Source organism: Rhincodon typus, chromosome 10 (genome assembly GCF_021869965.1).
Source record: "Rhincodon typus isolate 14 chromosome 10, sRhiTyp1.1, whole genome shotgun sequence".
NCBI classification, from domain to species: Eukaryota; Metazoa; Chordata; class Chondrichthyes; order Orectolobiformes; family Rhincodontidae; genus Rhincodon; species Rhincodon typus.
In genome coordinates this window covers 35,848,393-35,869,213 of record NC_063341.1, presented here as the reverse complement: position 1 = coordinate 35,869,213, position 20,821 = coordinate 35,848,393, and the positions used below count along the sequence as shown (strand labels likewise).

Genomic DNA, 20,821 nt, shown 5'->3' with positions numbered 1-20,821 from the left:
ACCAGTCATCGCTTCATGCCATTGCATTAATTTTACCTACACTTTTTGAAAGGAAGAACTTTCCCAATGATAGTAGGAACTGCAGGTGCTAGAGAATCTGAGATGACAAGGTGTAGAGCTGGATGAACACAGCAGGCCGAGCAGGAAGGCTGACGTTTCGGGCCTAGACCCATCTTCAGAAATGGGGGAGGGGAAGGGGGTTCTGAAATAAATAGGGAGAGGGGGGAGGCGGATAGAAGATGGATAGAGGAGAAGATAAGTGGAGAGGAGACAGATAGGTCAAAGAGGCGGGAATGGAGCCAGTAAAGGTCAGTGTAGGTGGGGAGTTAGGGAGGAGATAGGTCAGTCCAGGGAGGACGGACAGGTCAAGGGGGCGGGATGAGGTTAGTAGGTAGGAGATGGGGGTGGGAGGAGGGGATAGGTGGGAGGAAGGACAGGTTAGGGAGGCGGGGACAAGCTGGGCTGGTTTTGGGATGCGGTAGGGGGAGGTGAGATTTTGAAGCTTGTGAAGTCCACATTGATACCATTGGGCTGCAGGGTTCCCAAGCGGAATATGAGGTGCTGTTCCTGCAACCTTCAGGTGGCATCGTTGTGGCACTGCAGGAGGCCCAGGATGGACATGTCGTCTGAGGAATGGGAGGCGGAGTTGAAATGGTTCGCGACTGGGAGGTGCAGTTGTTTAGTGCGAACCGAGTGTAGGTGTTCTGCAAAGCGGTCCCCAAGCCTCTGCTTAGTTTCCCCGATTGTAGAGGAGGCTACAACGGGAACAGTGGATACAGTATACCACATTAGCAGATGTGCAGGTGAACATCTGCTTGATGTGGAAAGTCTTCTTGGGGCCTGGGATGGGGGTGAGGGAGGAGGTGTAGGGGCAGGTGTAGCACTTCCTGCGGTTGCAGGGAAAAGTGCCGGGTGTGGTGGGGCTGGAGGGGTGTGTGGAGCGGATAAGAGAGTCCCGGAGAGAGTGGTCCCTCCGGAAAGCAGATAAGGGTGGGGAGGGAAAAATGTCTTTGGTGGTGAGGTTGGATTGCAGATGGTGTAAGTGTCGGAGGATGATGCGTTGGATCCGGAGGTTGGTGGGGTGGTACGTGAGGATGAGGGGGATTCTGTTTTGGTTGTTATTGCGGGGAGGGGGTGTGAGGGATGAGTTGCGGGAAATGCGGGAGACACTGTGGAGGGCGTTCTCGACCACTGAGGGGGGGAAGTTGCAGTCCTTGAAAAATGAGGACATCTGAGATGTACGAGAGTGGAATGCCTCATCCTGGGATGCGGCGGAGGCAAAGGAATTGGGAATAGGGGATGGCATTTTTGCAGGTAGGTGGGTGGGAGGAGGTGTATTCTAGGTAGCTGTGGGAGTCAGTGGGCTTGAAATGGATATCGGTTTCTAGGTGGTTGCTGGAGATGGAGACAGATAGGTCCAGGAAGGTGAGAGAGGTATTAGAGATGGTCCAGGTGAACTTAAGGTTGGGGTGGAAGGTGTTGGTGAAATGAATGAACTGTTCGAGCTTCTCGTGGGAGCATGAGGGGGAGTTGAAATGGTTCACGACTGGGAGGTGCAGTTGTTTGTTGCAAACTGAGCGTAGGGAGCTTGGGGACCGCTTTGCAGAACACCTACACTCGGTTCACAACAAACAACTGCACCTCCCAGTCGCAAACCATTTCAACTCCCCCTCCCATTCCTCAGACGACATGTCCATCCTGGGCCTCCTGCAGTGCCACAACGATGCCACCCGAAGGTTGCAGGAACAGCATCTCGTATTTCGCTTGGGAACCCTGCAGCCCAATGGTATCAATGTGGACTTCACAAGCTTCAAAATCTCCCCTCCCCCTACGGCATCCCAAAACCAGCCCAGCTTGTCCCTGCCTCCCTAACCTGTCCTTCCTCCCACCTATCCCCTCCTCCCACCTCAAGCCCCACCCCCATCTCCTACCTACTAACCTCATCCCGCCCCCTTGACCTGTCCATCCTCCCTGGACTGACCTATCTCCTCCCTAACTCCCCATCTACGCTCACCTTTACTGGCTCCATCCCCACCTCTTTGACCTGTCTGTCTCCTCTCCACCTATCTTCTCCTCTATCCATCTTCTATCCGCCTCCCCCTCTCTCCCTATTTATTTCAGAATCCCCTTCCCCTCCTCCATTTCTGAAGAAGGGTCTCGACCCGAAACGTCAGCTTTCCTGCTCCTCTGATGCTGCTTGGCCTGCTGTGTTCATCCAGCTCTACACCTTGTTATCTCAGATTCTCCAGCATCTGCAGTTCCTACTATCTCAGCAACTACAACTGCCTGTGTTTCACGGCCTAACACTACGCCAGTTTAGCGAAACATCAGAAGAGTTTGATGCTCTGAATTCTCATTTACTTTATCATTGGAAACAGCAACCGCATCTACCACTGTATGATTTTTGTTTTTCTACCTTTTGAGTTTCCGGAACTTTTTACATTGTTTCAAAGTCCAAACTCTCTGCCCCTGGAACGCCCAAACTGCCAATGCTGTGTACACAGCTGTGACATCCACGCGCATGTGCTGTAGGCCAATTACTCCAAAGTTTTTCCAATGTTTTTATTTTCAAGGTCTATCAAGAAGACCCTCACAGTTTCTATGGCACCCTTTTATAGCTTGTTGGCTATCTCTCACTCTGGGAGCAATTTCTCACTCGGACTCATTATCAGACTCAAATATGCAAATAAGTATTTGTATGAGTCAATGGCTCAGATCCCATCCACATTTAGGGAATCTGAATTGCTGAACACTGTCAGGATTTGTGGTAAGCCTTTCATAATGTCTGACCCAATGAAATTAAAGCAGGGCTGTTAGAGAAGTTAAGGTAATTGGGCGGAGTCACAATGGATTTCTGAAAGGGATCTGGTTTAAGTAATGTACTGGAGTCCTTTTGAAAAAGTAAAGGCAGTGTTATGGATAATGGGGAACTGGTGAATTTTCTGTACTTAGATTTCCAAAAAGCATTTGATAAGGTGCCATATCAACAATTATTGTAGAAAGTAAAAGCTCATCATGTAGGGAGTGAGTGACTGGCTAGCTAGCAGGAAACTGAGTAGGCATAAATGGGTTTTGTTTGGCAAGATGAATGAGCAGTATACCACAGGGGAGCAGTGCTGGAGCCTCAACATTTTGCAATTTATAAAAATAACTTGGATGAAGGAACAGAATAAATGATTGCTAAATTTGCTGATGATACAAAGGCAAACTAAGTTGTGTAAAGACCACGTGGAGGCCACAAAGGAAAATTTGTTAAGTGAGTGGGCATAGCGCAAATCTGGAAGATGAAGTATAACATGGGAAAATTTGAAATTGTCCATTAAGACAGGAAGAATTTTTAAAAATGCATACTATCTATATGGGGAGAGATTGCAGAACTCTGAGATGCAGAGGGATATGGATGTCCTCGTGCATGAGTTACAAAAGGCTAGTATGCAGATAAAGCATAACTAGGAAAGTTAATAAAATGTTCTCATATGTGAAGGAAATTTGAGTACAATGTAGGGAGGTTATGCTTCAGTTATACAGGGCATTGGTGAGGGCACATATGGAGTACTGCGTACAGTATTTGATACTTATTTAAGCATTGGAAACAGTTCAATAGTTATTACCTGGAATGGGCTGGGTGTCTTACATAGAAAATTTATACAGGCTAGGTTTGCATCTGCTTGAGTTTAGAAGAATGAAAGGTTACTTGATTGGAAAATAGAAAATCCTGAAGGTTTTAACAGGGTAGATCTGCAGAGGATATTCTTTTCTGTGGGAGAATCAAGATCTAAGGATCACTGTTTATAAGTAAAGGTTCACACATTTTAAGCAGAGCTTTTTTTTTGTCTCATGCAGGGTTTTGCAAAGTTCTTTCTCAAAGGCAGTGGAAGCAGAGCCTTTGAATATTTCTAAGGCAGAGGCAGCTTTATTTTTTGATAAGCAAGAAGGTGGAAGGTATTCAGGGATAAATGATAACGTGGAGTAATCAGATCAGCCACAATCTAGTTGAATGGCGAAGTAGGTTCAAGCAGCTGAGTCGCCTGCTCCTTTTCTTAATTCATGTGTTTGTATGTATGAATATAGCAAACTTCCTGACTTTCATGTTTAAACTCACTCTAAAACTTGCTGTTTAATTTAAATCGCAGTAAGGGTGAGTATTATACTCAATTCCTACTATTGGCCAATGCCTTCAAATGCAGTAGTTCTCCTATCATGAAACCATATCATTTAATAGTATTAACCAGAGGGATTTCCACAATCTCAGTTGAGTTAACTGTTATTTATTATGCAGGAGTGTTATCAAGACTGTAGGAATGTTTTGCCTGGTGAGAACTGACAGCCATAGCAAAAATGTGCACCCAAAAGCTTTGAATTCGACGTATTTCAATCAGAATATTTTCCAAAATAAACAACAGTTTACCACCAAATCATGCAAATTTGCTTTAAAGATTATGTTAAAAGTATTGCAGGCCTATTAAGTTATCATGTCCTTTGGAGGTGATTTTGTAACAAATTAACTCATTTGAGTAATTGTATGATTACCTGAATTTGAATAGATTCTGTTACAGAGAACATCATTCGTAGTAAATTTTGTTAACATTCACCCCCGTGAGAATCCTTGCCTAGTATTCCTACACTGAATTAGAAGTTCATGCTAGTTCAGCTTCCGAAATGTTTATTTCATTTGTTTTTGGGAGAAGATCATGGGTTAAGATTTAATATTGCAATGAAAATTGCTCAACGATCACCTTGTAATCAGTCAAATAACTTGCTGATAATTACATTTTCCCTTGTTTGCTACTACCAGCATTACTTATAATGGGAGGTTTGAGATGTACTTTGTTTCTTTATACTTATGCAGACTGCACTCCCATAATTTCATTTTAATAGGGGTTCTGTGTTGTGAAAAGATTATAGTTTTAATCAATAGACGCCAATACAAATGAGATTTGTTTTAAATTGCATTTACTCTTGTTTTTGTATTGCATGAATAAAATAAGGCTTTGGGCAATCCTGTGAAGCAACAGATACCAAAAAAGAGTCAGAGAAAAGAAACAGGTTGGTGAGCAAGCCTTTAAGTATCATATAACCTGAGCAGATACAGAACGATGCCAACCATGTGGACTCACCAGCTGAGTTCCTGTCTTCTCAACCTCGACCCTGGCCTGGGGAATGATGAGCCTCAGGTTAAACTCTCATCACCACTCTCTCTAATGGTCCTATGGGATTATGGCAATTTGTACATGTGTTACATACAAAGTGGTCTTAATCCCCTGTTTTCTGCACATATTGCTATTTATTTTGATCAAAGAAATATTTTCATTCAAGAAATTCAGCCCAGTGCTCTGGGGATATGGATTAAAATTAAAGTATGGCAACTGGTGAGATTTAAATGTAATGAATGATATCTGAAAATGAAAGCTGGTCTCCGAAACAGTGACTGTGAAACTATCATCAATTGCTGTGCAAACCTATTTGGTTTGCAAATGTCCTTCACAGGAGGAAATCTGCCATTTGTCCCTGACCTGGCCTACATTTGGCCCCAGACCTACAGCAACATGTTTGACTTCCTACTGCCCTCTGAAATTCTCAAGCTAGCTATTCCGTTCAAGGGCAATTAGGGATGAGCAACAATAACTGGTTTGTCAGAGATGCATCCATCAAAGAATTTTTAAAAACGTGTAGCACACAATATTCAGAAGGTTTGGTGGTAGCAATCCACCCCAACCACCCACAATTGACCATCTTCAACAAGAGAGCCTAACCACCACCAACCTCTGCCACTCTTTGACATTAAAAGACATTACAATCACTAAAAACCCTACTATGAATATCCTAGGGGTAACCATTGACCAGAAACCGAACTGACCCAGCCGTGTAAATACTATGTCTACAAGATCGCAACTAAGCTGTGAATTCTGCAGTGAGCAGCTCTTAACTCCCAAAGACTATCCACCATCTGCAAGGCACAAGTCGGGAGTGTTTTGGAATCCTCCCCACTTGCCTGGATGTTTGCAGCTCCAAAAACATTCCTGAAGCTTAACATCATCCAGGACAAAGTAGCCTGTTTGATTAGCACACTGTTCTCCACCATCAACATTTGCTCCCCCCACCACTGATGCACAGTACCAGCAGTGTACTTCATCCACAAGATGTATTGCAACAACTTGCTACAATCTGTGATAGCTGGGTATCAACCACTACTGTCCTGTGGTTGATGTGGACTGCCACCAATCCTCTTCTCCAATGTAATCAAAGGGGCTGTCCAGTCGTCTGAGGTGGAGGATGGATCATGAATAAGTGTCTGCAGAAGAGGCACTTGTCTTAGATAACAAGATGCAGTTTATCATGTCTCAATAACCGTATACAGAAGATGTGTCGAACACGCAGCCCCAGATTGTTCACGTTTACAGTGGAAGGGTTCTTGTCCTATCCATGGAAGTAGTTACAATCCATATTTTCAAATCAACCTCCTCAGAGGTGTTATTACAAACCTCTGAAGGAGATGGGACTTGAACTCGGGCCTCCTAGCTCAGAGGTAGGGACATAACCGCTGGACTATGAGACCCACATAGAAAAAAAAATTGTTCTTTTCAAAAATGCTGCACAGCTTCTTGACCAATCGGAGGCTGTTTTTTCCTAGTAGGCTGACTGCTGAATCTATCAGCAGCAAACGTGGATGAGAATACGTCTCTGAATCGATAGGAAACAGTGGAAAGAATATAGGGACAACCATTTTGAAATTTTGGAGAGCTGGAGATTCAGGGTGAAGACAAAACTAGAGCTTGGCACTGGTCGTGGCCCAGGGAGAGCAATGGAGATCGAACACCCCATTCCTGATAGGCTGCTGTAAAGGACAGGATGTTAGTTGGCAGACAGAGAGGGCATGGGCTCAAGGTGGCAAGCAAGGCCAGGGATAAAGCTGGCAGCAGGACATGAGAAAAGAGACACCATCACTAGTGGGTGCTAACTCCTGTATATCTGCATTCAAGGTTATGAAGCAGACCTTTGTCTGTGACACAGAGAGAGAGCACGTGTGTGAGAGAAAGAAAGCAAGTGAGTGCGTGGGAGGCAGTGAAAGCAAGCAAGGGCATGTGTTTATGTGGGAAGAAGAAATCCAAACCTGATGAGTCATCTAGACGCAATGTTAGCTTACTCTCTCTCCATGGACGCCATCCGACCAGTTGTGATCTCCAGCATTTGTTGTTTTTAGTACAGATTCCAGCACCTGCAGTAATTTGCTGCTACATTTTGGACACAATGTCAGTGTTAGTTAAAATCAATTCCTTCATTTGGCTGTAGTACCCAACCCCTTCCCTGGTGATGGGGACTTGGGGATGAATCTGTCTTTTTCTAGCTTTGTTTCTTCACTGAGATGACAACAAAAAGGATTTTATTGATTAGATCTGCTGCTTGGCACTTCTTTTATGGGCCATTTTGATTCATTACATATTAGTTTAAATGATTAATTTTTTAAAAAAACTCCAAAGCAATAAATTGATGCTTATTTTTGTGCCACACCTCCTCTTTCTGAACTGGCCCTCCTGGATTAAGTGAGAAATTGAATTGAAGCCACTACAGTGGGAATGTGGCAGCCAATGTGTGCACTGTAAGTTTCCATAAACCATAGCAAAGTGATGATTCCCAGGTCGTCTGATTTTCGGATGTTGTCAATGGAGCCATTGAATCTTTTATGTTCACATCAGAGGCCCAAGAGGAGTGGTGATACAAGTCAAAGGGAAACAAATGATAGTGTAACAGTCATTGTAAATGGCAAGAACAAAACCACTAGTAGCACCTGTTCACTTTTACTGAAAACTCAAATGAGTCTACACAGATAAGAAAATGTAATATAGTGTGCTACCCATTTAGATGCATATTCAGGTTTAGACAATGAAAACTCGATTGTACGTCAAGCCTTTATATAAATATATTCTTACATTTTATGGTGCACGGACAGTGGAAATAAGATGAACCCCCTGACAAAAATCTTACAGAAAGGAAAAGAAAAGAAAAAAGGCCATGAAAGGTAAGATTGACACCATGTATACAATAATTAGGTTCACTGACTTTTTTTTTAAGAAAATGAACAAATAATTTTAAAACTTTTTTCAGTTTCAAGAAAACTCTGTGCCTTAACCTTTTTTAATATTTTACTGCAGTTCCTTGTATACCCTGCAACCTGAATTTGGTAAGATTTATATTTTTTGATTAGTTTTAATGCTAAAAATTACATGTTTTGATTCTTTTCTTGTGGAAGGATACTCATAATTAGATTCATATGTAATGAAAGATGAAATTGTTGAGGTGGTTGATGGGGGATATCTGCTGAGAGAAATAAAAGCAGATTATTCAGTTCAGCAACTGTTAAAGTTTGTCAATTGACCTCAAAGACAAGATATCTTTTCTTCTGTTGATAACATAGCTTCCACTCAAAACACCAAAATACTTATCTGATATCAAAGACCATGTATAAGAGATTCATGTTGGCCTATGGTAGATCAGTGATAATGTTACTAAACTAGTAATCCAGAGGCCTGGATTAATGATCTGGAGAGTAACTAAAAACAACTTTCATAAATTTATACAATGCCTTTAGTGCAGGAGCATTGTAGAACAAATTATAACACCAAGCACTTGAGATATTAGGCCACATGATGAAAAGCTTGGTGAAAGACTTAAATTTTAAGGAATGTCTAAACAGAGCAAAGGAATAGCCACGAGCAATGAACAACTGACCAGAAATAGAGCAGCACAGATCTCTTGGGAAGTTGTAGGGTTGAAGGAGATTACAGAGATGGGGAGGGAAAGGTCATTGAGTGATTTGAAATCAAGAGAATTTTAATGTATGTATACAAGTGCAGCGTGATAGAGGAAAAGGACTGAGTGCATGTTAAAATGTGGAAGACCTTTGGATGAGTTCAAGTTTACGGAGATTAAAATGTGGAAGACCTGGCATTGGCGTATGGGAATTGCAAGTTTGGAGACAATGGAGCATGAATGAAGGGTTCAGCAGCAGATGAATTGTAATGGAGGTGGGAATAGACAGTCCTACCGATGACATCAATATTGGTTCAGATGTTCATCTCAGGATTGCATGTGATACCAAGGTTGGAAGTGGACTGTCTTTATCCTAGGTTGTTGCTGGGGAGAAGGATTGAGTTGGTCATCAAAGAGTAGAGTTTGGAGTGAGAACTGCCAAAAAATAATGGCTTCAGTCTTTCTTTTGGAGAAAATTTCTGTCCATCCAGTCATGGATGTCAAATAAGAATTGCGATCATTTAGTAACAGTCATTAGTGTATTATGAAACCTAATACTGTGTTTTTCACCGATGTAACCAAGAGCATGTAGATAAGAAATGGGAGGAGTTAAGTACAGATCTTAGAGAAATCATTTCAAAAGGCTCTCTGGCTACGATTAGACTGATTGATTAAAAAATGGAATCACAAGAGAGCCGTTCTGCCCAACTGGATGGCAGTGTAGTGGCACCGGAGTAGAATGGGTTTTGGTAACCATGTCATAGGCTGCAGATAAGTTGAGAGGGTCAAGGAGGGAAAGTTTACTTTTGTCTGTCATGTAAGTAGTCAATTGTGACTTTGAGAGTAGTTTCAGTACGTGGAATCCTGATTGGAAGGATACAAATGTGGGAGTTCCAGGAAAGATGGTGTTACAACTGTGACGGGAGGAGTCCTCTAATAATTAAGATCCACTACTCCACCAGTCACACCATTAGTATAAGTTTGTTGATCCAGTTACCAAAATAGCCAATTGCTTCTCTTTGGTACTGCAATCCAGAAAAAAATAAATGTTTACCATTTTCTCCCCCATGGTCCAGGAACTCCCCACCTACGTCCATGACACCACCCATGCCCTCCACCTCCTCCAAAACTTTCGATTCCCTGGTCTTTGACACCTCATCTTCACCATGGACATCCAGTCCCTATATACTTGCATTTCCCATGCAGGTGACCTGAAAGCCCTTCACTTCTTCCTGTCCCACAGGCCCGACCAGTCCCCCTCCACTGACGCTTAACCGAACTCGCCCTCACCCTTAACAACTTCTCCTTCAACTCCTCCCACTCCTGACAGACAAAAGGAGTGACCATGGGTACCCGCATGGGCCCAAGCTATGCCTGCCTCTTTGTAGGATACATGGAACAGTCCCTCTTCCGCAGCTACACTGGCCCCATCCCACACCTCTTCCTCCGTTATATCGATGACTGTATCGGCGCCGCCTCGTGCTCCCACGACGAGCTCAAACAGTTCATCCACTTTACTAACACCTTCCACCCCAACCTTAAGTTCACCTGGACTATCTCTGATACTTCTCTCTCCTTCCTGGACCTCTCTGTTTCCATCTCTGGTAACCACCTGGAAACTGCTATCTATTTCAAGCCCACCAGCTCCCACAGCTACCTAGAATACACCTCCTCTCACCAACCTTCCTGCAAGAATGCCATCCCCTATTCCCAATTCCTTCGCCTCTGTCACATCTGCTGCCAAGATGAGGCATTCCACTGCCGGACATCCCAGATGTCCTCATTTTTCAAGGACCACAAGTTCCCCCCCTCAATGGTTGAAAATGCCCTTGACAGCATCTCTCGTGTTTCCCGCACCTCAGCCCTCACACCCCCTCCCTGCAATAACAACAAAGACAGAATTCCCCTTGTCCTCACGTACCACCCCATCAACCTGCGGATTCAAAGTATCATTCTTCGCCACTTCCGCCACCTGCAATCTGACCCCACTACCAAGGATATATTTCCCTCCCCACCCTTATCTGCCTTCCGGAGAGACCGCTCTCTCTGTGACTCCCTCGTCTGCTCCACACTCCCCACTAGCCCCACCTCCCCTGGCACTTCTCCCTGCAACTGCAGGAAGTGCTACACCTCCCCCCTTACCCCCATCCCGGGCCCCAAGAAAACCTTCCACATTAAACAGATGTTCACCTGCACATCTGCTAATGAGGTATGTTGTATCCACTGTTCCCGATGTGGCCTCCTCTACATCGGGGAAACCAAGCGGAGGCTTGGAGACCGCTTTGTGGAACACCTACGCTTGGTTTGTGACAAACGACTGCACCTCCCAGTAGCAAACCACTTCAACTACCCCTCCCACTCCTTGGACGACATGTCCATCCTGGATCTCCTCCAGTGCCACAACGATGCCAACCGAAGGCTGGAGGAACAGCACCGCATATTCCGCTTGGGAACCCTGCAGCCCAATGGTCTCGATGTGGACTTCACAAGCTTCAAAATCTCCCTGCCCCCGACCTCCTCCCAAGACTAGCCCATCTCGTACCCGCCTCCTTGACCTGTCAGTCTTCCCTCCCACGTACCCGCCCCTCTCTCCTCACTGACCAACTCCCTCCCTACACTCACCTTTACTGGCTTCATCCCCGCCTCCTTGACCTGTCCATCTTCTCTCCACCTATCTGCTCCTCTATCTACCTTCTATCATCGCCTCCCCCTCTCTCTATTTATTTCAGAGCACCCTCCCCCTCCTCCATTTCTGAAGAAGGCTCCAGAATCAAAACATCAGCTTTCCTGCTCCTCTGATGCTGCCTGGCCTGCTGTGTTCATCCAGCTCTACACCTTGTTATCTCTGACTCCAGCATCTGCAGTTCCTGCTATCTCCCAATGTTTACTGTGGTTCTTTTTAATTAACTCAGCATTATTAGGATCTCAAATTTATTTTGAATAAAACTTGTTTTAAGCAAGTGGCAAACACCTAAGCAAAGATCTGGAACTCTAACTCTATCCCATTAATCCCACACATAAACACACATACTTGCAATCTAGAAAGATCTCTACAGAGGCGATACCACAGTGTGGAGCTGGAAAAGCACAGTAGGCCAGGCAGCATCAGAGGAGCAGGACGTTTTGGGTCGGGACCCTTCTTCAGAAATCAGATTCAGAAATTCAGAGGCGATGGTCCTTTTTAAACAAAAGGCAAAAGGGGAACCACCACCCCACCCCCTCTTCCCAAACCCAGTGGGCCAAGGGCCTGAAAACAAATTATACAATGTGATGAATTCTCACATCCATTGCATGTTCTGTTGATAAAGCCAAATTGGTGACACTCGTAGATTGATGGTATATATCCAGATAGTAAAATTACATGCACTGTAAGCATCAAGTAATAGGATTGAAATATGAATGCAATTTTATAGCAGTCAACTTCAAGTTTACATCCAGTTGATTAGGTGCAGTGAACATTTTGTTCCTGTTATGGATGTTGGAAAGTTAGTTTCTCCTTTTAATATCTTTATTGCTGAGTTGTAATAAGAGATTAAAATGGAAACTGCAAAATGAAAATTATACCTGTTAACTGTATTTTCACCTCTTGCTTTGACTGTACGTCTTTGTTTTTCTTTCTTAATAGGATCTGTATCCCACGGTTACGATAACTCGAGCAATTTGTCAGCAAGTCAAAAACTGAGGTGCATAAATGGATATTGTTCTCCTATTGAGAATGATTGGACAGTAAACTGAAACTCTTACTTGATGTCCAAAATTAAGTTTTAGACTATTGGGCAAGTACATATTGAGAGTTTTCTGCATAATTTTTAGCAACCGTAGAACATATAATAAGTGTGAAAGATTAAAAGTAATAATATTACAGCACAGCGCTGTTGTTGGTGAGAACACTGACTAAAGGCAGAATTATGATGTTGGCAAGATTGGCATTTATATAACATCTGAGTGTGTCTCAGAAATATCTAGAAGAATTTTATAAAATGGAAGAAGTTACTTTTGGCAGTGCAGTTATTATTGATAAATGGGCAGATGTATAACCCATGCATGCACAGTCTGATCCCACAAGCAGCAATAAGATAAACGAATGATTCATTTGAGATTTACAAATTATAGCATAGCAACTAGAGGTGGCTTTTTGCTGTGTCGATGGTGAAGGTAACATTGATGAGGCAATATAAATAATTGCTGCCAACAACACAAACTTTACTACTTGCCAGAGGTAGGCTGAATTCAATTTTATGTTGCTTTTAAATGCTGTCATTGGGAATGTTCCCCAGATTCCAGGCAATGACTGTAGCCAGATTATTAAACTTGCAGCTGTGAATTTAAACACCAGCACATATACATGTCTATATATATAGTTGTATTACCACCGACATTTTAAAATTAACTCTCAAATTAAACGGGTTAGATTCCAAGGTGTTGGAAGCTATATGTACCATTAATGATACTTGAGGTAATTTTGCATAATGCAAGTGTTAATTCTTAATAGAAGCAATGGAAAGTGATCTTTTTGAATGAAATTCTGAAAACAAAGTTTTTCTTAATACACTGAGGAAGTAACACAGAGTTGTCAAACTAGTATAATTAGTATAGTTGAAATTACAACTAAGGCACAAAATTATAAGTTAACAACAGTCAGAGATTGATTATGCTAATAGTATTTGAAAAGGACACTGTCTGCAATTGAAAGTGATCTACACGAGAATTGATGAGAATTAAGGGGGTTTATTTGGGAGATGGAGGGAAGCTCCCCGAAACAGTAGTTTGCGATGGATGCTGTTTCCCTTCAAACAATGTAACTGCAGTTTGCTCAGACAAAAAATTATGGAACTTGGACTTCTTCTAAATTACTAAGAATAACTAGAATGTTATCAATTGACAAAAGATTTAAATATATATTCTTGCAAATTTTACAATTTTCCTGATTTTAAATATGAAGAAGTCATTATCACAGAATCTAAAACTCTGGGCAAAACCATATAGATTTTCACATAAAATGCAAACTTTGATTAAAATCAAGGTAGTTTAGCTTTTATCAAGTTGCCAATCACATATGAAGTTTTATTAATTTTTAAGATGTTTTTTGAAAAGAAAATGTATACCAGAACCACAAAAAGAACATATTTTACTTCTTTCTTTTTATTCTACTTATGGCTGGCACAATCAAAAATTTCAGCGGTTCACAGAACTGTTTTGTGGATGAGGGTAAGTGCAAAATCTACTGTTCAATAACCTATCCTTCTTTTTATTCACTTGTGGACCATGGGCGTCGCTGGCTGGCTAGCTAGCATTTATTGCTTGTTCCTCAGCTCCCTTAAACTGAGTGGCTAGACCTTTTCAGAGCGCAGTAACCAAATTGCTGCGGGCCTCAAGTCACATGTAGGCCAGACCAGCAACAGCAGATTCCCTTCCCTGAAGGACATTAGTGAGCCAGATGGGTTTTTCTGACACTCAACAATGGTTTCATGGTCATCATTAGATTCTTATTTCTGGACTAATCTGTAAACATTTAGGCATACCTTAGCTTATAGCACCATTGGAACTGGAGAACTGCTGTGAGGTATTGCTGGCCACAGCTCCTTACTTTTGTTAATGGAGCAGTCCTGGACAGGAGAAGATCTAAAATGGCTGTTGTCAGAACATGTAATGTCAAAAGCACAGTATAAAGATTTCACAACAGCAACTTGCATTCTTATAACACTCTTAATTTGGAGAACTACCCAAAATACTTCACAGGGACGTAATAAAAAAAAATGAAATGGACCAAAGAAATATGCAGAAAGATAATTAAAACTTAGTCCAAGAAGTGGGTGTTGAGGAAGGTGTTAACAGAGGATGGGGGGCGAGGGGTGCACAGAGAGAATGGAAATGTGAATGGTTTTGGGAAGGCATTCCCAGATAATGCTGACAAAGAGGATGAGGCCTCAGCTATGTAGTGATTGGATGAAGGTTAGGGAAATAGACAAGAGATTTGAATAAGGAATGAGAATTTCAGGGATGGTTGTAAGACTGGAGGATTACACTAAGGAGATTTTTTAAAAATACAAAGGAATGTTAGCCAGAAATATAAAAACAGAAAAGAGTCTGTACTAATGTTTAAAGTAAAATAAAAGTGAGTGTTGGTCCTTTAGGAAGTGAGCCTGGACAATTGATAATTGAAGATAAAGAAATAACAGATGAATTTAACAGGTATTTAACATCACTCTTCATTACTGAGGATACAAGTAACATTCCGGAAGCAGTGATAAATCAGGAAATGGGAGGGAAGGAGAAAGTCAGAAAAACACAATCACTACTGAAGTAGTACTGAGTAAATTATCAAAGTTGTGGGCTGGTAAGTATGTGGGTCTTGATGGATTTCATCCTAGAGTCTTAAAAGAAATGGTAAGTGTGATAGTTGTGTTGGTTTCAATTTTACAAACTCCGTAGATTTGAGGATGAATCCTATTTGGTTTGAAGATTACAAATGTAAGTCCTTTGTTCTAAAAGTGAAAGACAGAAAGCAGGAAACTATGGGCCAATTAGCTTAACATTTGTAATGGAAAAAATATTTACAGTTATTGTTAAAGTAGTTACACCAATCTATTGCAGTTCTTTGAGAAGGTAACATGTATTGCAGATAAAGGGGAACCAGCGCTGTACAGTACTTGGATTTCCAGAAAGCAGTTGACTAAATGCCCATCAAAGTTTATTGCGGAAAATGAAAGCTTGTGGTCCAAAGAGTAAGCATAAATGGGTCTTAAATGGGTCTTTTTCAGGCTGGCGAGATGTAATGTGTGGTGTGCCACAGGGTTTGGTGCTAGGGCCTCAGCTGCTTACAATTTATATAAATGACTTGGGTAAAGGAATCAAAAGTATGTAAAATTTGATGGCGAAAGAAAGGTAGGTAGAAAAATAAGTTGTGAAGAGGACGTAATGAAGCTACAAAGGAACATGGATGCATTAAGTGGGTGAGTAAAGATCTCGCAAATGGAGTATAATTTGGGGAAAGTGTCAAATGATTTCAGATTGCTGAGCTCTGAGATGCAGAAGAATCTGGATATCCTAGTGCGTGTATCAAAAGAAAAGCTAATAAGCAAATACAACAAGTAATTTGGAAATCAAATTGTATGTATAATTTGTTACGAAGAGAATTTGAATGCAAAAGGGAAGTTAATCTTCATTTATACTGTGCAGTGGAGAGACACATTTGGAATATTATGTACACTATTGGTCACCTTATTTAAGGAATTAAATCCGTTGGAAGCTGTTCAGGAAAGATTTGTCAGCCTAAACATGAAATGGGCAAATTGTCTTATGAGAAAAGGCTAGGTTTGCATCTGCTATAGTTTAGAAGAGTAGGAGGGTACTTGAGTGAAAAATAGAAGATCTTGAGGGATTGCAACAGGTGAGATGTGGAATGGATGTTTCTGCTTATGGGAGGATCTGGAACAGGTTTCATTTGTATTTTTAAAAATGTAGCCCATTTAAAACAGATGAAGTGATTTTTCTGAGGTCATGAGTCATTAGAACTCTTCTTTTCTGAAAAGACAGTGGAAACAGAATCTTTGAATGTTTAAGGCAGAAGTGGATATATCCTTGGTAAGCAAGGGGGTAAGCAGGAATATGGATTTGAGGTTCCAATCTAATCAGCCATGATGCTACTAAATGGCAGAGCAGGTTTGAGGGGCCTTTTGGCCCACTCCAATTCTTTGTTTGTCTGGGGGCCTCGCGAATGAAGGAGTGGTTAGTTCAGAGAAGCTCAAGATGTCAAACTGCAGAAGTGCAGGTAACTTGAAGAGTTGTCAGCTAATGTAGGCCAGCAAGCACAGGGGTGATGGGTGAATGCAACCTGGTCTAAGTTAGGACATTGGCAACAAGAGTGTTGGGTGATCTCAATTTTATGAAGCCTGCAAAAGGTCAGCCAGCAGTATGTTAGACTAGTCAAGTCAGAAGTAAAAAAGGGGTAGTGAGGGTTTTCTGCAGCAGATGAATTGAGGCATGAGCAGAGTTGGGCAGTGTTATGGAGATGGAATTATGCAGCCTGAATGGGTAGGGCAGGCTAGAGGGGCTGAATAGCCTACTCCTCCTCATGTTTATGTTTTTATGTTCTGTCCAATACTGGATGTTGAACAAGCAGTTTTGACAATTCAGAGGTATTGGAGGAGTCAAGAGAGGTAATAGTAAGGTAGCAATTCTTGTCACCATCATACATGTAAGACTAATTCTGTGTTTTTAGATGACGTAATGTGGGTGTAAATGTTTGAAATGTAATGTCAGTTTTCATGCTAATTTTGAGTTAATTATTCCTTTTAGCTGATGATTTCTTCCCACAGGCCCATAGTCAGTTGAACTGTCTTTACTCAACCCTAAATTTTGCTTAAAACAATTTACTGTTTGTGGCTGCTCAGATTCTGTTATTCAAGCCCTTCTCCTGTAAGGCTTATTGGATATATCGCTTTTTTTCAGACCAATTAGACGAACAAGTGTATGATGATGCAGAGACCTGTAACTCAGAGTAAGCATTTTATTTACTTAATTTCTCTGTTGATTCGAATAGCAGGCAGTTTCATTACATCTGCATGCTACCACTGAAAATGTTCTCCGTTGTTGAAATTATACTGGCTTTATGAAGGCGAGCTGCTTTCACGGAATATAATCTTGAGCTTACTTTATCAGGGAAAGCTGCAAAAGATTTGAACAAACATCATGCATATGTAATGCTCTCTCCTAACAATTTTATCATAGTATGAGCCAAGGATGGTGATCAGGGAAGGGAATCCTAACTGAGTTTTTTTTTATCTTTATGATGGGACACTTGAATATTTCAATTAATTGAACATCTTTACAAGATTCACTTAACTTTTCATACCTCTGTGTGTAAAATGAGTATCGAAACTCAAAGTGAGGAGAAAACTGAATATTGCAAGGACTTCTCTGTGTTTGCCGCATTGTTTGAATATTTCCACATTGTTAAGGAATGGAAAAGATCAAACCTAGACAGTTGACCTCCCATGTCTTGTGAAGCTCTATATGTCCATGTAATTATAACGTCAATCTGTTGAGGATCAAACAAAAGGCTTTCGGTTGATCTGTAAAACTGACACGCAAAAATATATTGCACAAATATTCCTGCATTTTCCATTTCTAATTTAAACAATTCTCAATAATTTCATTTCAGACTAACGATATTTGTATTGTTTCTTTCCTTCCTGAACTCACCCTTCATGTTACCAGTTGACCAATTTTCATTATGTAGGTTCACAGTGAATGTTCCTGATCTACCTGTGCTAATCTAGAGTTTGAGTTAGTGTTATCAGACTTGAACTCAATTTTATTTGTACTGCATCCACTTTCTGTTTCTATCAAGGATCACTTGATAGCCATCATTGACTGACCATTTCTCTTGCTGAGCCTAGGATACTGTGCAAACAGTTGCATAACCCATCGTCACCCAATTCAGATCAGTTAGCTTGGCACAAATTAAAAATTGGCCTCAAGATATATTACTGTATGCAACGAAGTTTTCCTGTCTGTGCTTCCATCCTTCCATGTAGTGAATTAGCTTACATCAATAAGGAAACAATTGCTACATGCTATTCATAGCTCTGCAGAAAAAGAGTATATACATCAGTCACTTCTTTGCTTGGGACTGATACTCCATGATCTGGGTAGAAAGTGTGGACGCATGGATGAGGTTGGAGCAACTGTTAAAAAATCTGAACTGTTTCCAAATACTACTTATTCATGTTCAAAGCAAAAAGACAGTTTCCTGAGAGTATAAACATGGTCCTAATGTTAACGTTCTGCATGCCAATCTAGATCTCTTAGAAAAGACCGAATTAAGGAATTGGGGAAACTGTTCAAGAAGGAGATTGGTGATGGAGAAAGGGGGAAGAAGGTAAAAATGAGAAAAAATAAAGCACAAGATCATCTCAGGTATTTATAACATGAATTCTTGCAAGCTGTCTCATTTTCTCAGTCCATGTGCTCTGTGTCACCCAGCTTGTTTTTTTTTAATTTTCTGTGTTTTCATTTTGCACAGCTGCTTTAATTTTTTTACCTCACTTTCACAATTTGAGCCCTTCCATCCCTCGTTTCCCTTTTTAAAAGGTGGGAGCAAGCTGCCATATTGAACGCCAGTTATCATAGTGAAGGTCCTTCACAGTGCTGTCAGGAAGAGAGTTCCAAGAGTTTGAGCAATAATGAAGGAATGATGCATGTTGATGACTGGATGATGTTTGACTTTGAGAGAATGGTTGTGATGGTAATGTTTCCATGCATCCTTCTAGGTTGTGGAGGTTGAAGATTTGGATGGTGTTTAATGTCCATGCAAGATCCTGAAGTGCATCTTGTAGAATAGAAGGTGCCCATTGCCTCCATTGTGTGGTGAGGGATGAGACTGGTGGGGTTAACTGTTTTCTCTGTTTCTCTGCCTAATCTCTCTGAAAAGAGAAACAAGCCAATTTAAAGCAGCACTTTCCTCTTGCTGTACAATTCTCCAGTTGTCTTTTTCAATAATGCCTTATACATTTGACAGATCTGATATTTGACTGACACTTTGCTGCATACATTCTGTAACAACGGCTCCCCTGAACATGCCTCAGTTTTTTTCCCCAGCATTGTTCACCATCTCTAGTTACTGGATAATTGAAATGTAATTTAAATAATTGTGACATTTCACACAACTCTTGAATTTACTGCAGGATAGATTAGCGGAGAGCATTCTTAACACTTTTTATTGTATTTCATGATAAAGAAAGATGCTTAGAAGACACAAGCATTATTAGCCATCATTTAAAGCTAAAACAATAGGTAGAATAAATTTGAAGAGGATATTTGGGACTTTTTTTAATGGTTTGAATGGTGCAGTATTATGGTGAACAATTTTTTGCACATCCTGGATTTGGTTCTGAAATCGGCTCAATCTCATTGCAACAGTGCCACAGGAAGTTGTTTAATCTCTGTTCTAGTGAATATGGTGTCAGTGTAAAACTTCCTATAATGTATCACAATTGTTTCTATCCAGAGAAGCAGCAGAATTTACTCTGATGAGAAAGGGAATATTGCACATTGATGCCATGTGACTCACTTTTGGTATTATTGACACAATGCAGGAGAAACTTTAACTTGTATTTAAATCATTGTACAGCAGAACTTAACAATTTTTGGTGCCAAATCAAAATGATTGAGAAAAATGGTACTTCATGGTGCTAGCACATTTCCCCTTCATAAGGGGATTGTGGTGATGGGATACAAAAGATAATCACAGATCAAACACTGATTTTTCACATGGAGTAGATTGAAAAAATTGTCTTTGCATTGACATCAGTATCATTTCCCAGACAAATGTTGCTGCCAATTTGTACGCAGTAAAGTCCCACTAATAGCAAATAATATAAACAATGGATTAATCTGTTTTAGTGTGGTTTAAGAGATGCATGTTTCCCAGGATATTTGGAAGAGTTCTCTGCTACTCTTCAATTACTGTCATGCATTTCTTTATATCTGTTTGAGCATGCAAACAAATCTTCAGTTTAACAGAGACAACAAGGTGCAGGGCTGGATGAACACAGCAGGCCAAGCAGCATCATAGGAGCAGAGAGGCTGACGTTTCGGGCCTCGACCCTTCATCAGAAAAGGGGGAGGGGAAGGGGGTTTTGAAATAAATAGGGAGAGAGTGGGAGGCGGATAGAAGAGGGATAGAGGAGAGGATAGGTGGAGAGGAAACAAACAGGTCGAAGAGGCGGGGATGGGGCCAGGAAAGGTGAGTGTAGGTAGGGAGTTAGGAAGGGGATAGGTCAGTCCAGGGAGGACGGACAGGTCAAGGGGGAGGGGAGATTTTGAAACTTGTGAAATCCACATTGATACCATTGGGCTGCAGGGTTCCCAAGCGGAATATGAGTTGCTGTTCCTGCAACCTTCGGGTGGCATCGTTGTGGCACTGCAGGAGGCCCAGGATGGACATGTCGTCTGAGGAATGGGAGGGGGAGTTGAAATGGTTCGCGACTGGGAGGTGCAGTTGTTTGTTGCGAACCGAGCGTAGGTGTTCTGCAAAGCGGTCCCCGAGTCTCCGCTTGGTTTCCCCGAT

The 20,821-nt window shown here is 41.6% G+C and overlaps 1 protein-coding gene across 5 annotated transcripts in view; it reads left to right on the top strand.

Annotated features, from left to right (window-relative positions):
- The window catches only part of LOC109922344, an 83,131-nt gene that overhangs the window by 41,510 nt on the left and 20,800 nt on the right, over nucleotides 1-20,821 (top strand). For all 5 annotated transcript variants that reach the window (XM_048602465.1, XM_048602463.1, XM_048602462.1 and 2 more), the window contains 7 exons: nucleotides 4,989-5,046; nucleotides 7,949-8,017; nucleotides 8,151-8,179; nucleotides 12,374-12,431; nucleotides 13,928-13,956; nucleotides 17,200-17,248; nucleotides 18,553-18,669. In XM_048602465.1, coding sequence (XP_048458422.1) covers nucleotides 4,989-5,046; nucleotides 7,949-8,017; nucleotides 8,151-8,179; nucleotides 12,374-12,431; nucleotides 13,928-13,956; nucleotides 17,200-17,248; nucleotides 18,553-18,669 — 409 coding nt within the window. The remainder of the gene's footprint in view (nucleotides 1-4,988; nucleotides 5,047-7,948; nucleotides 8,018-8,150; nucleotides 8,180-12,373; nucleotides 12,432-13,927; nucleotides 13,957-17,199; nucleotides 17,249-18,552; nucleotides 18,670-20,821) is intronic.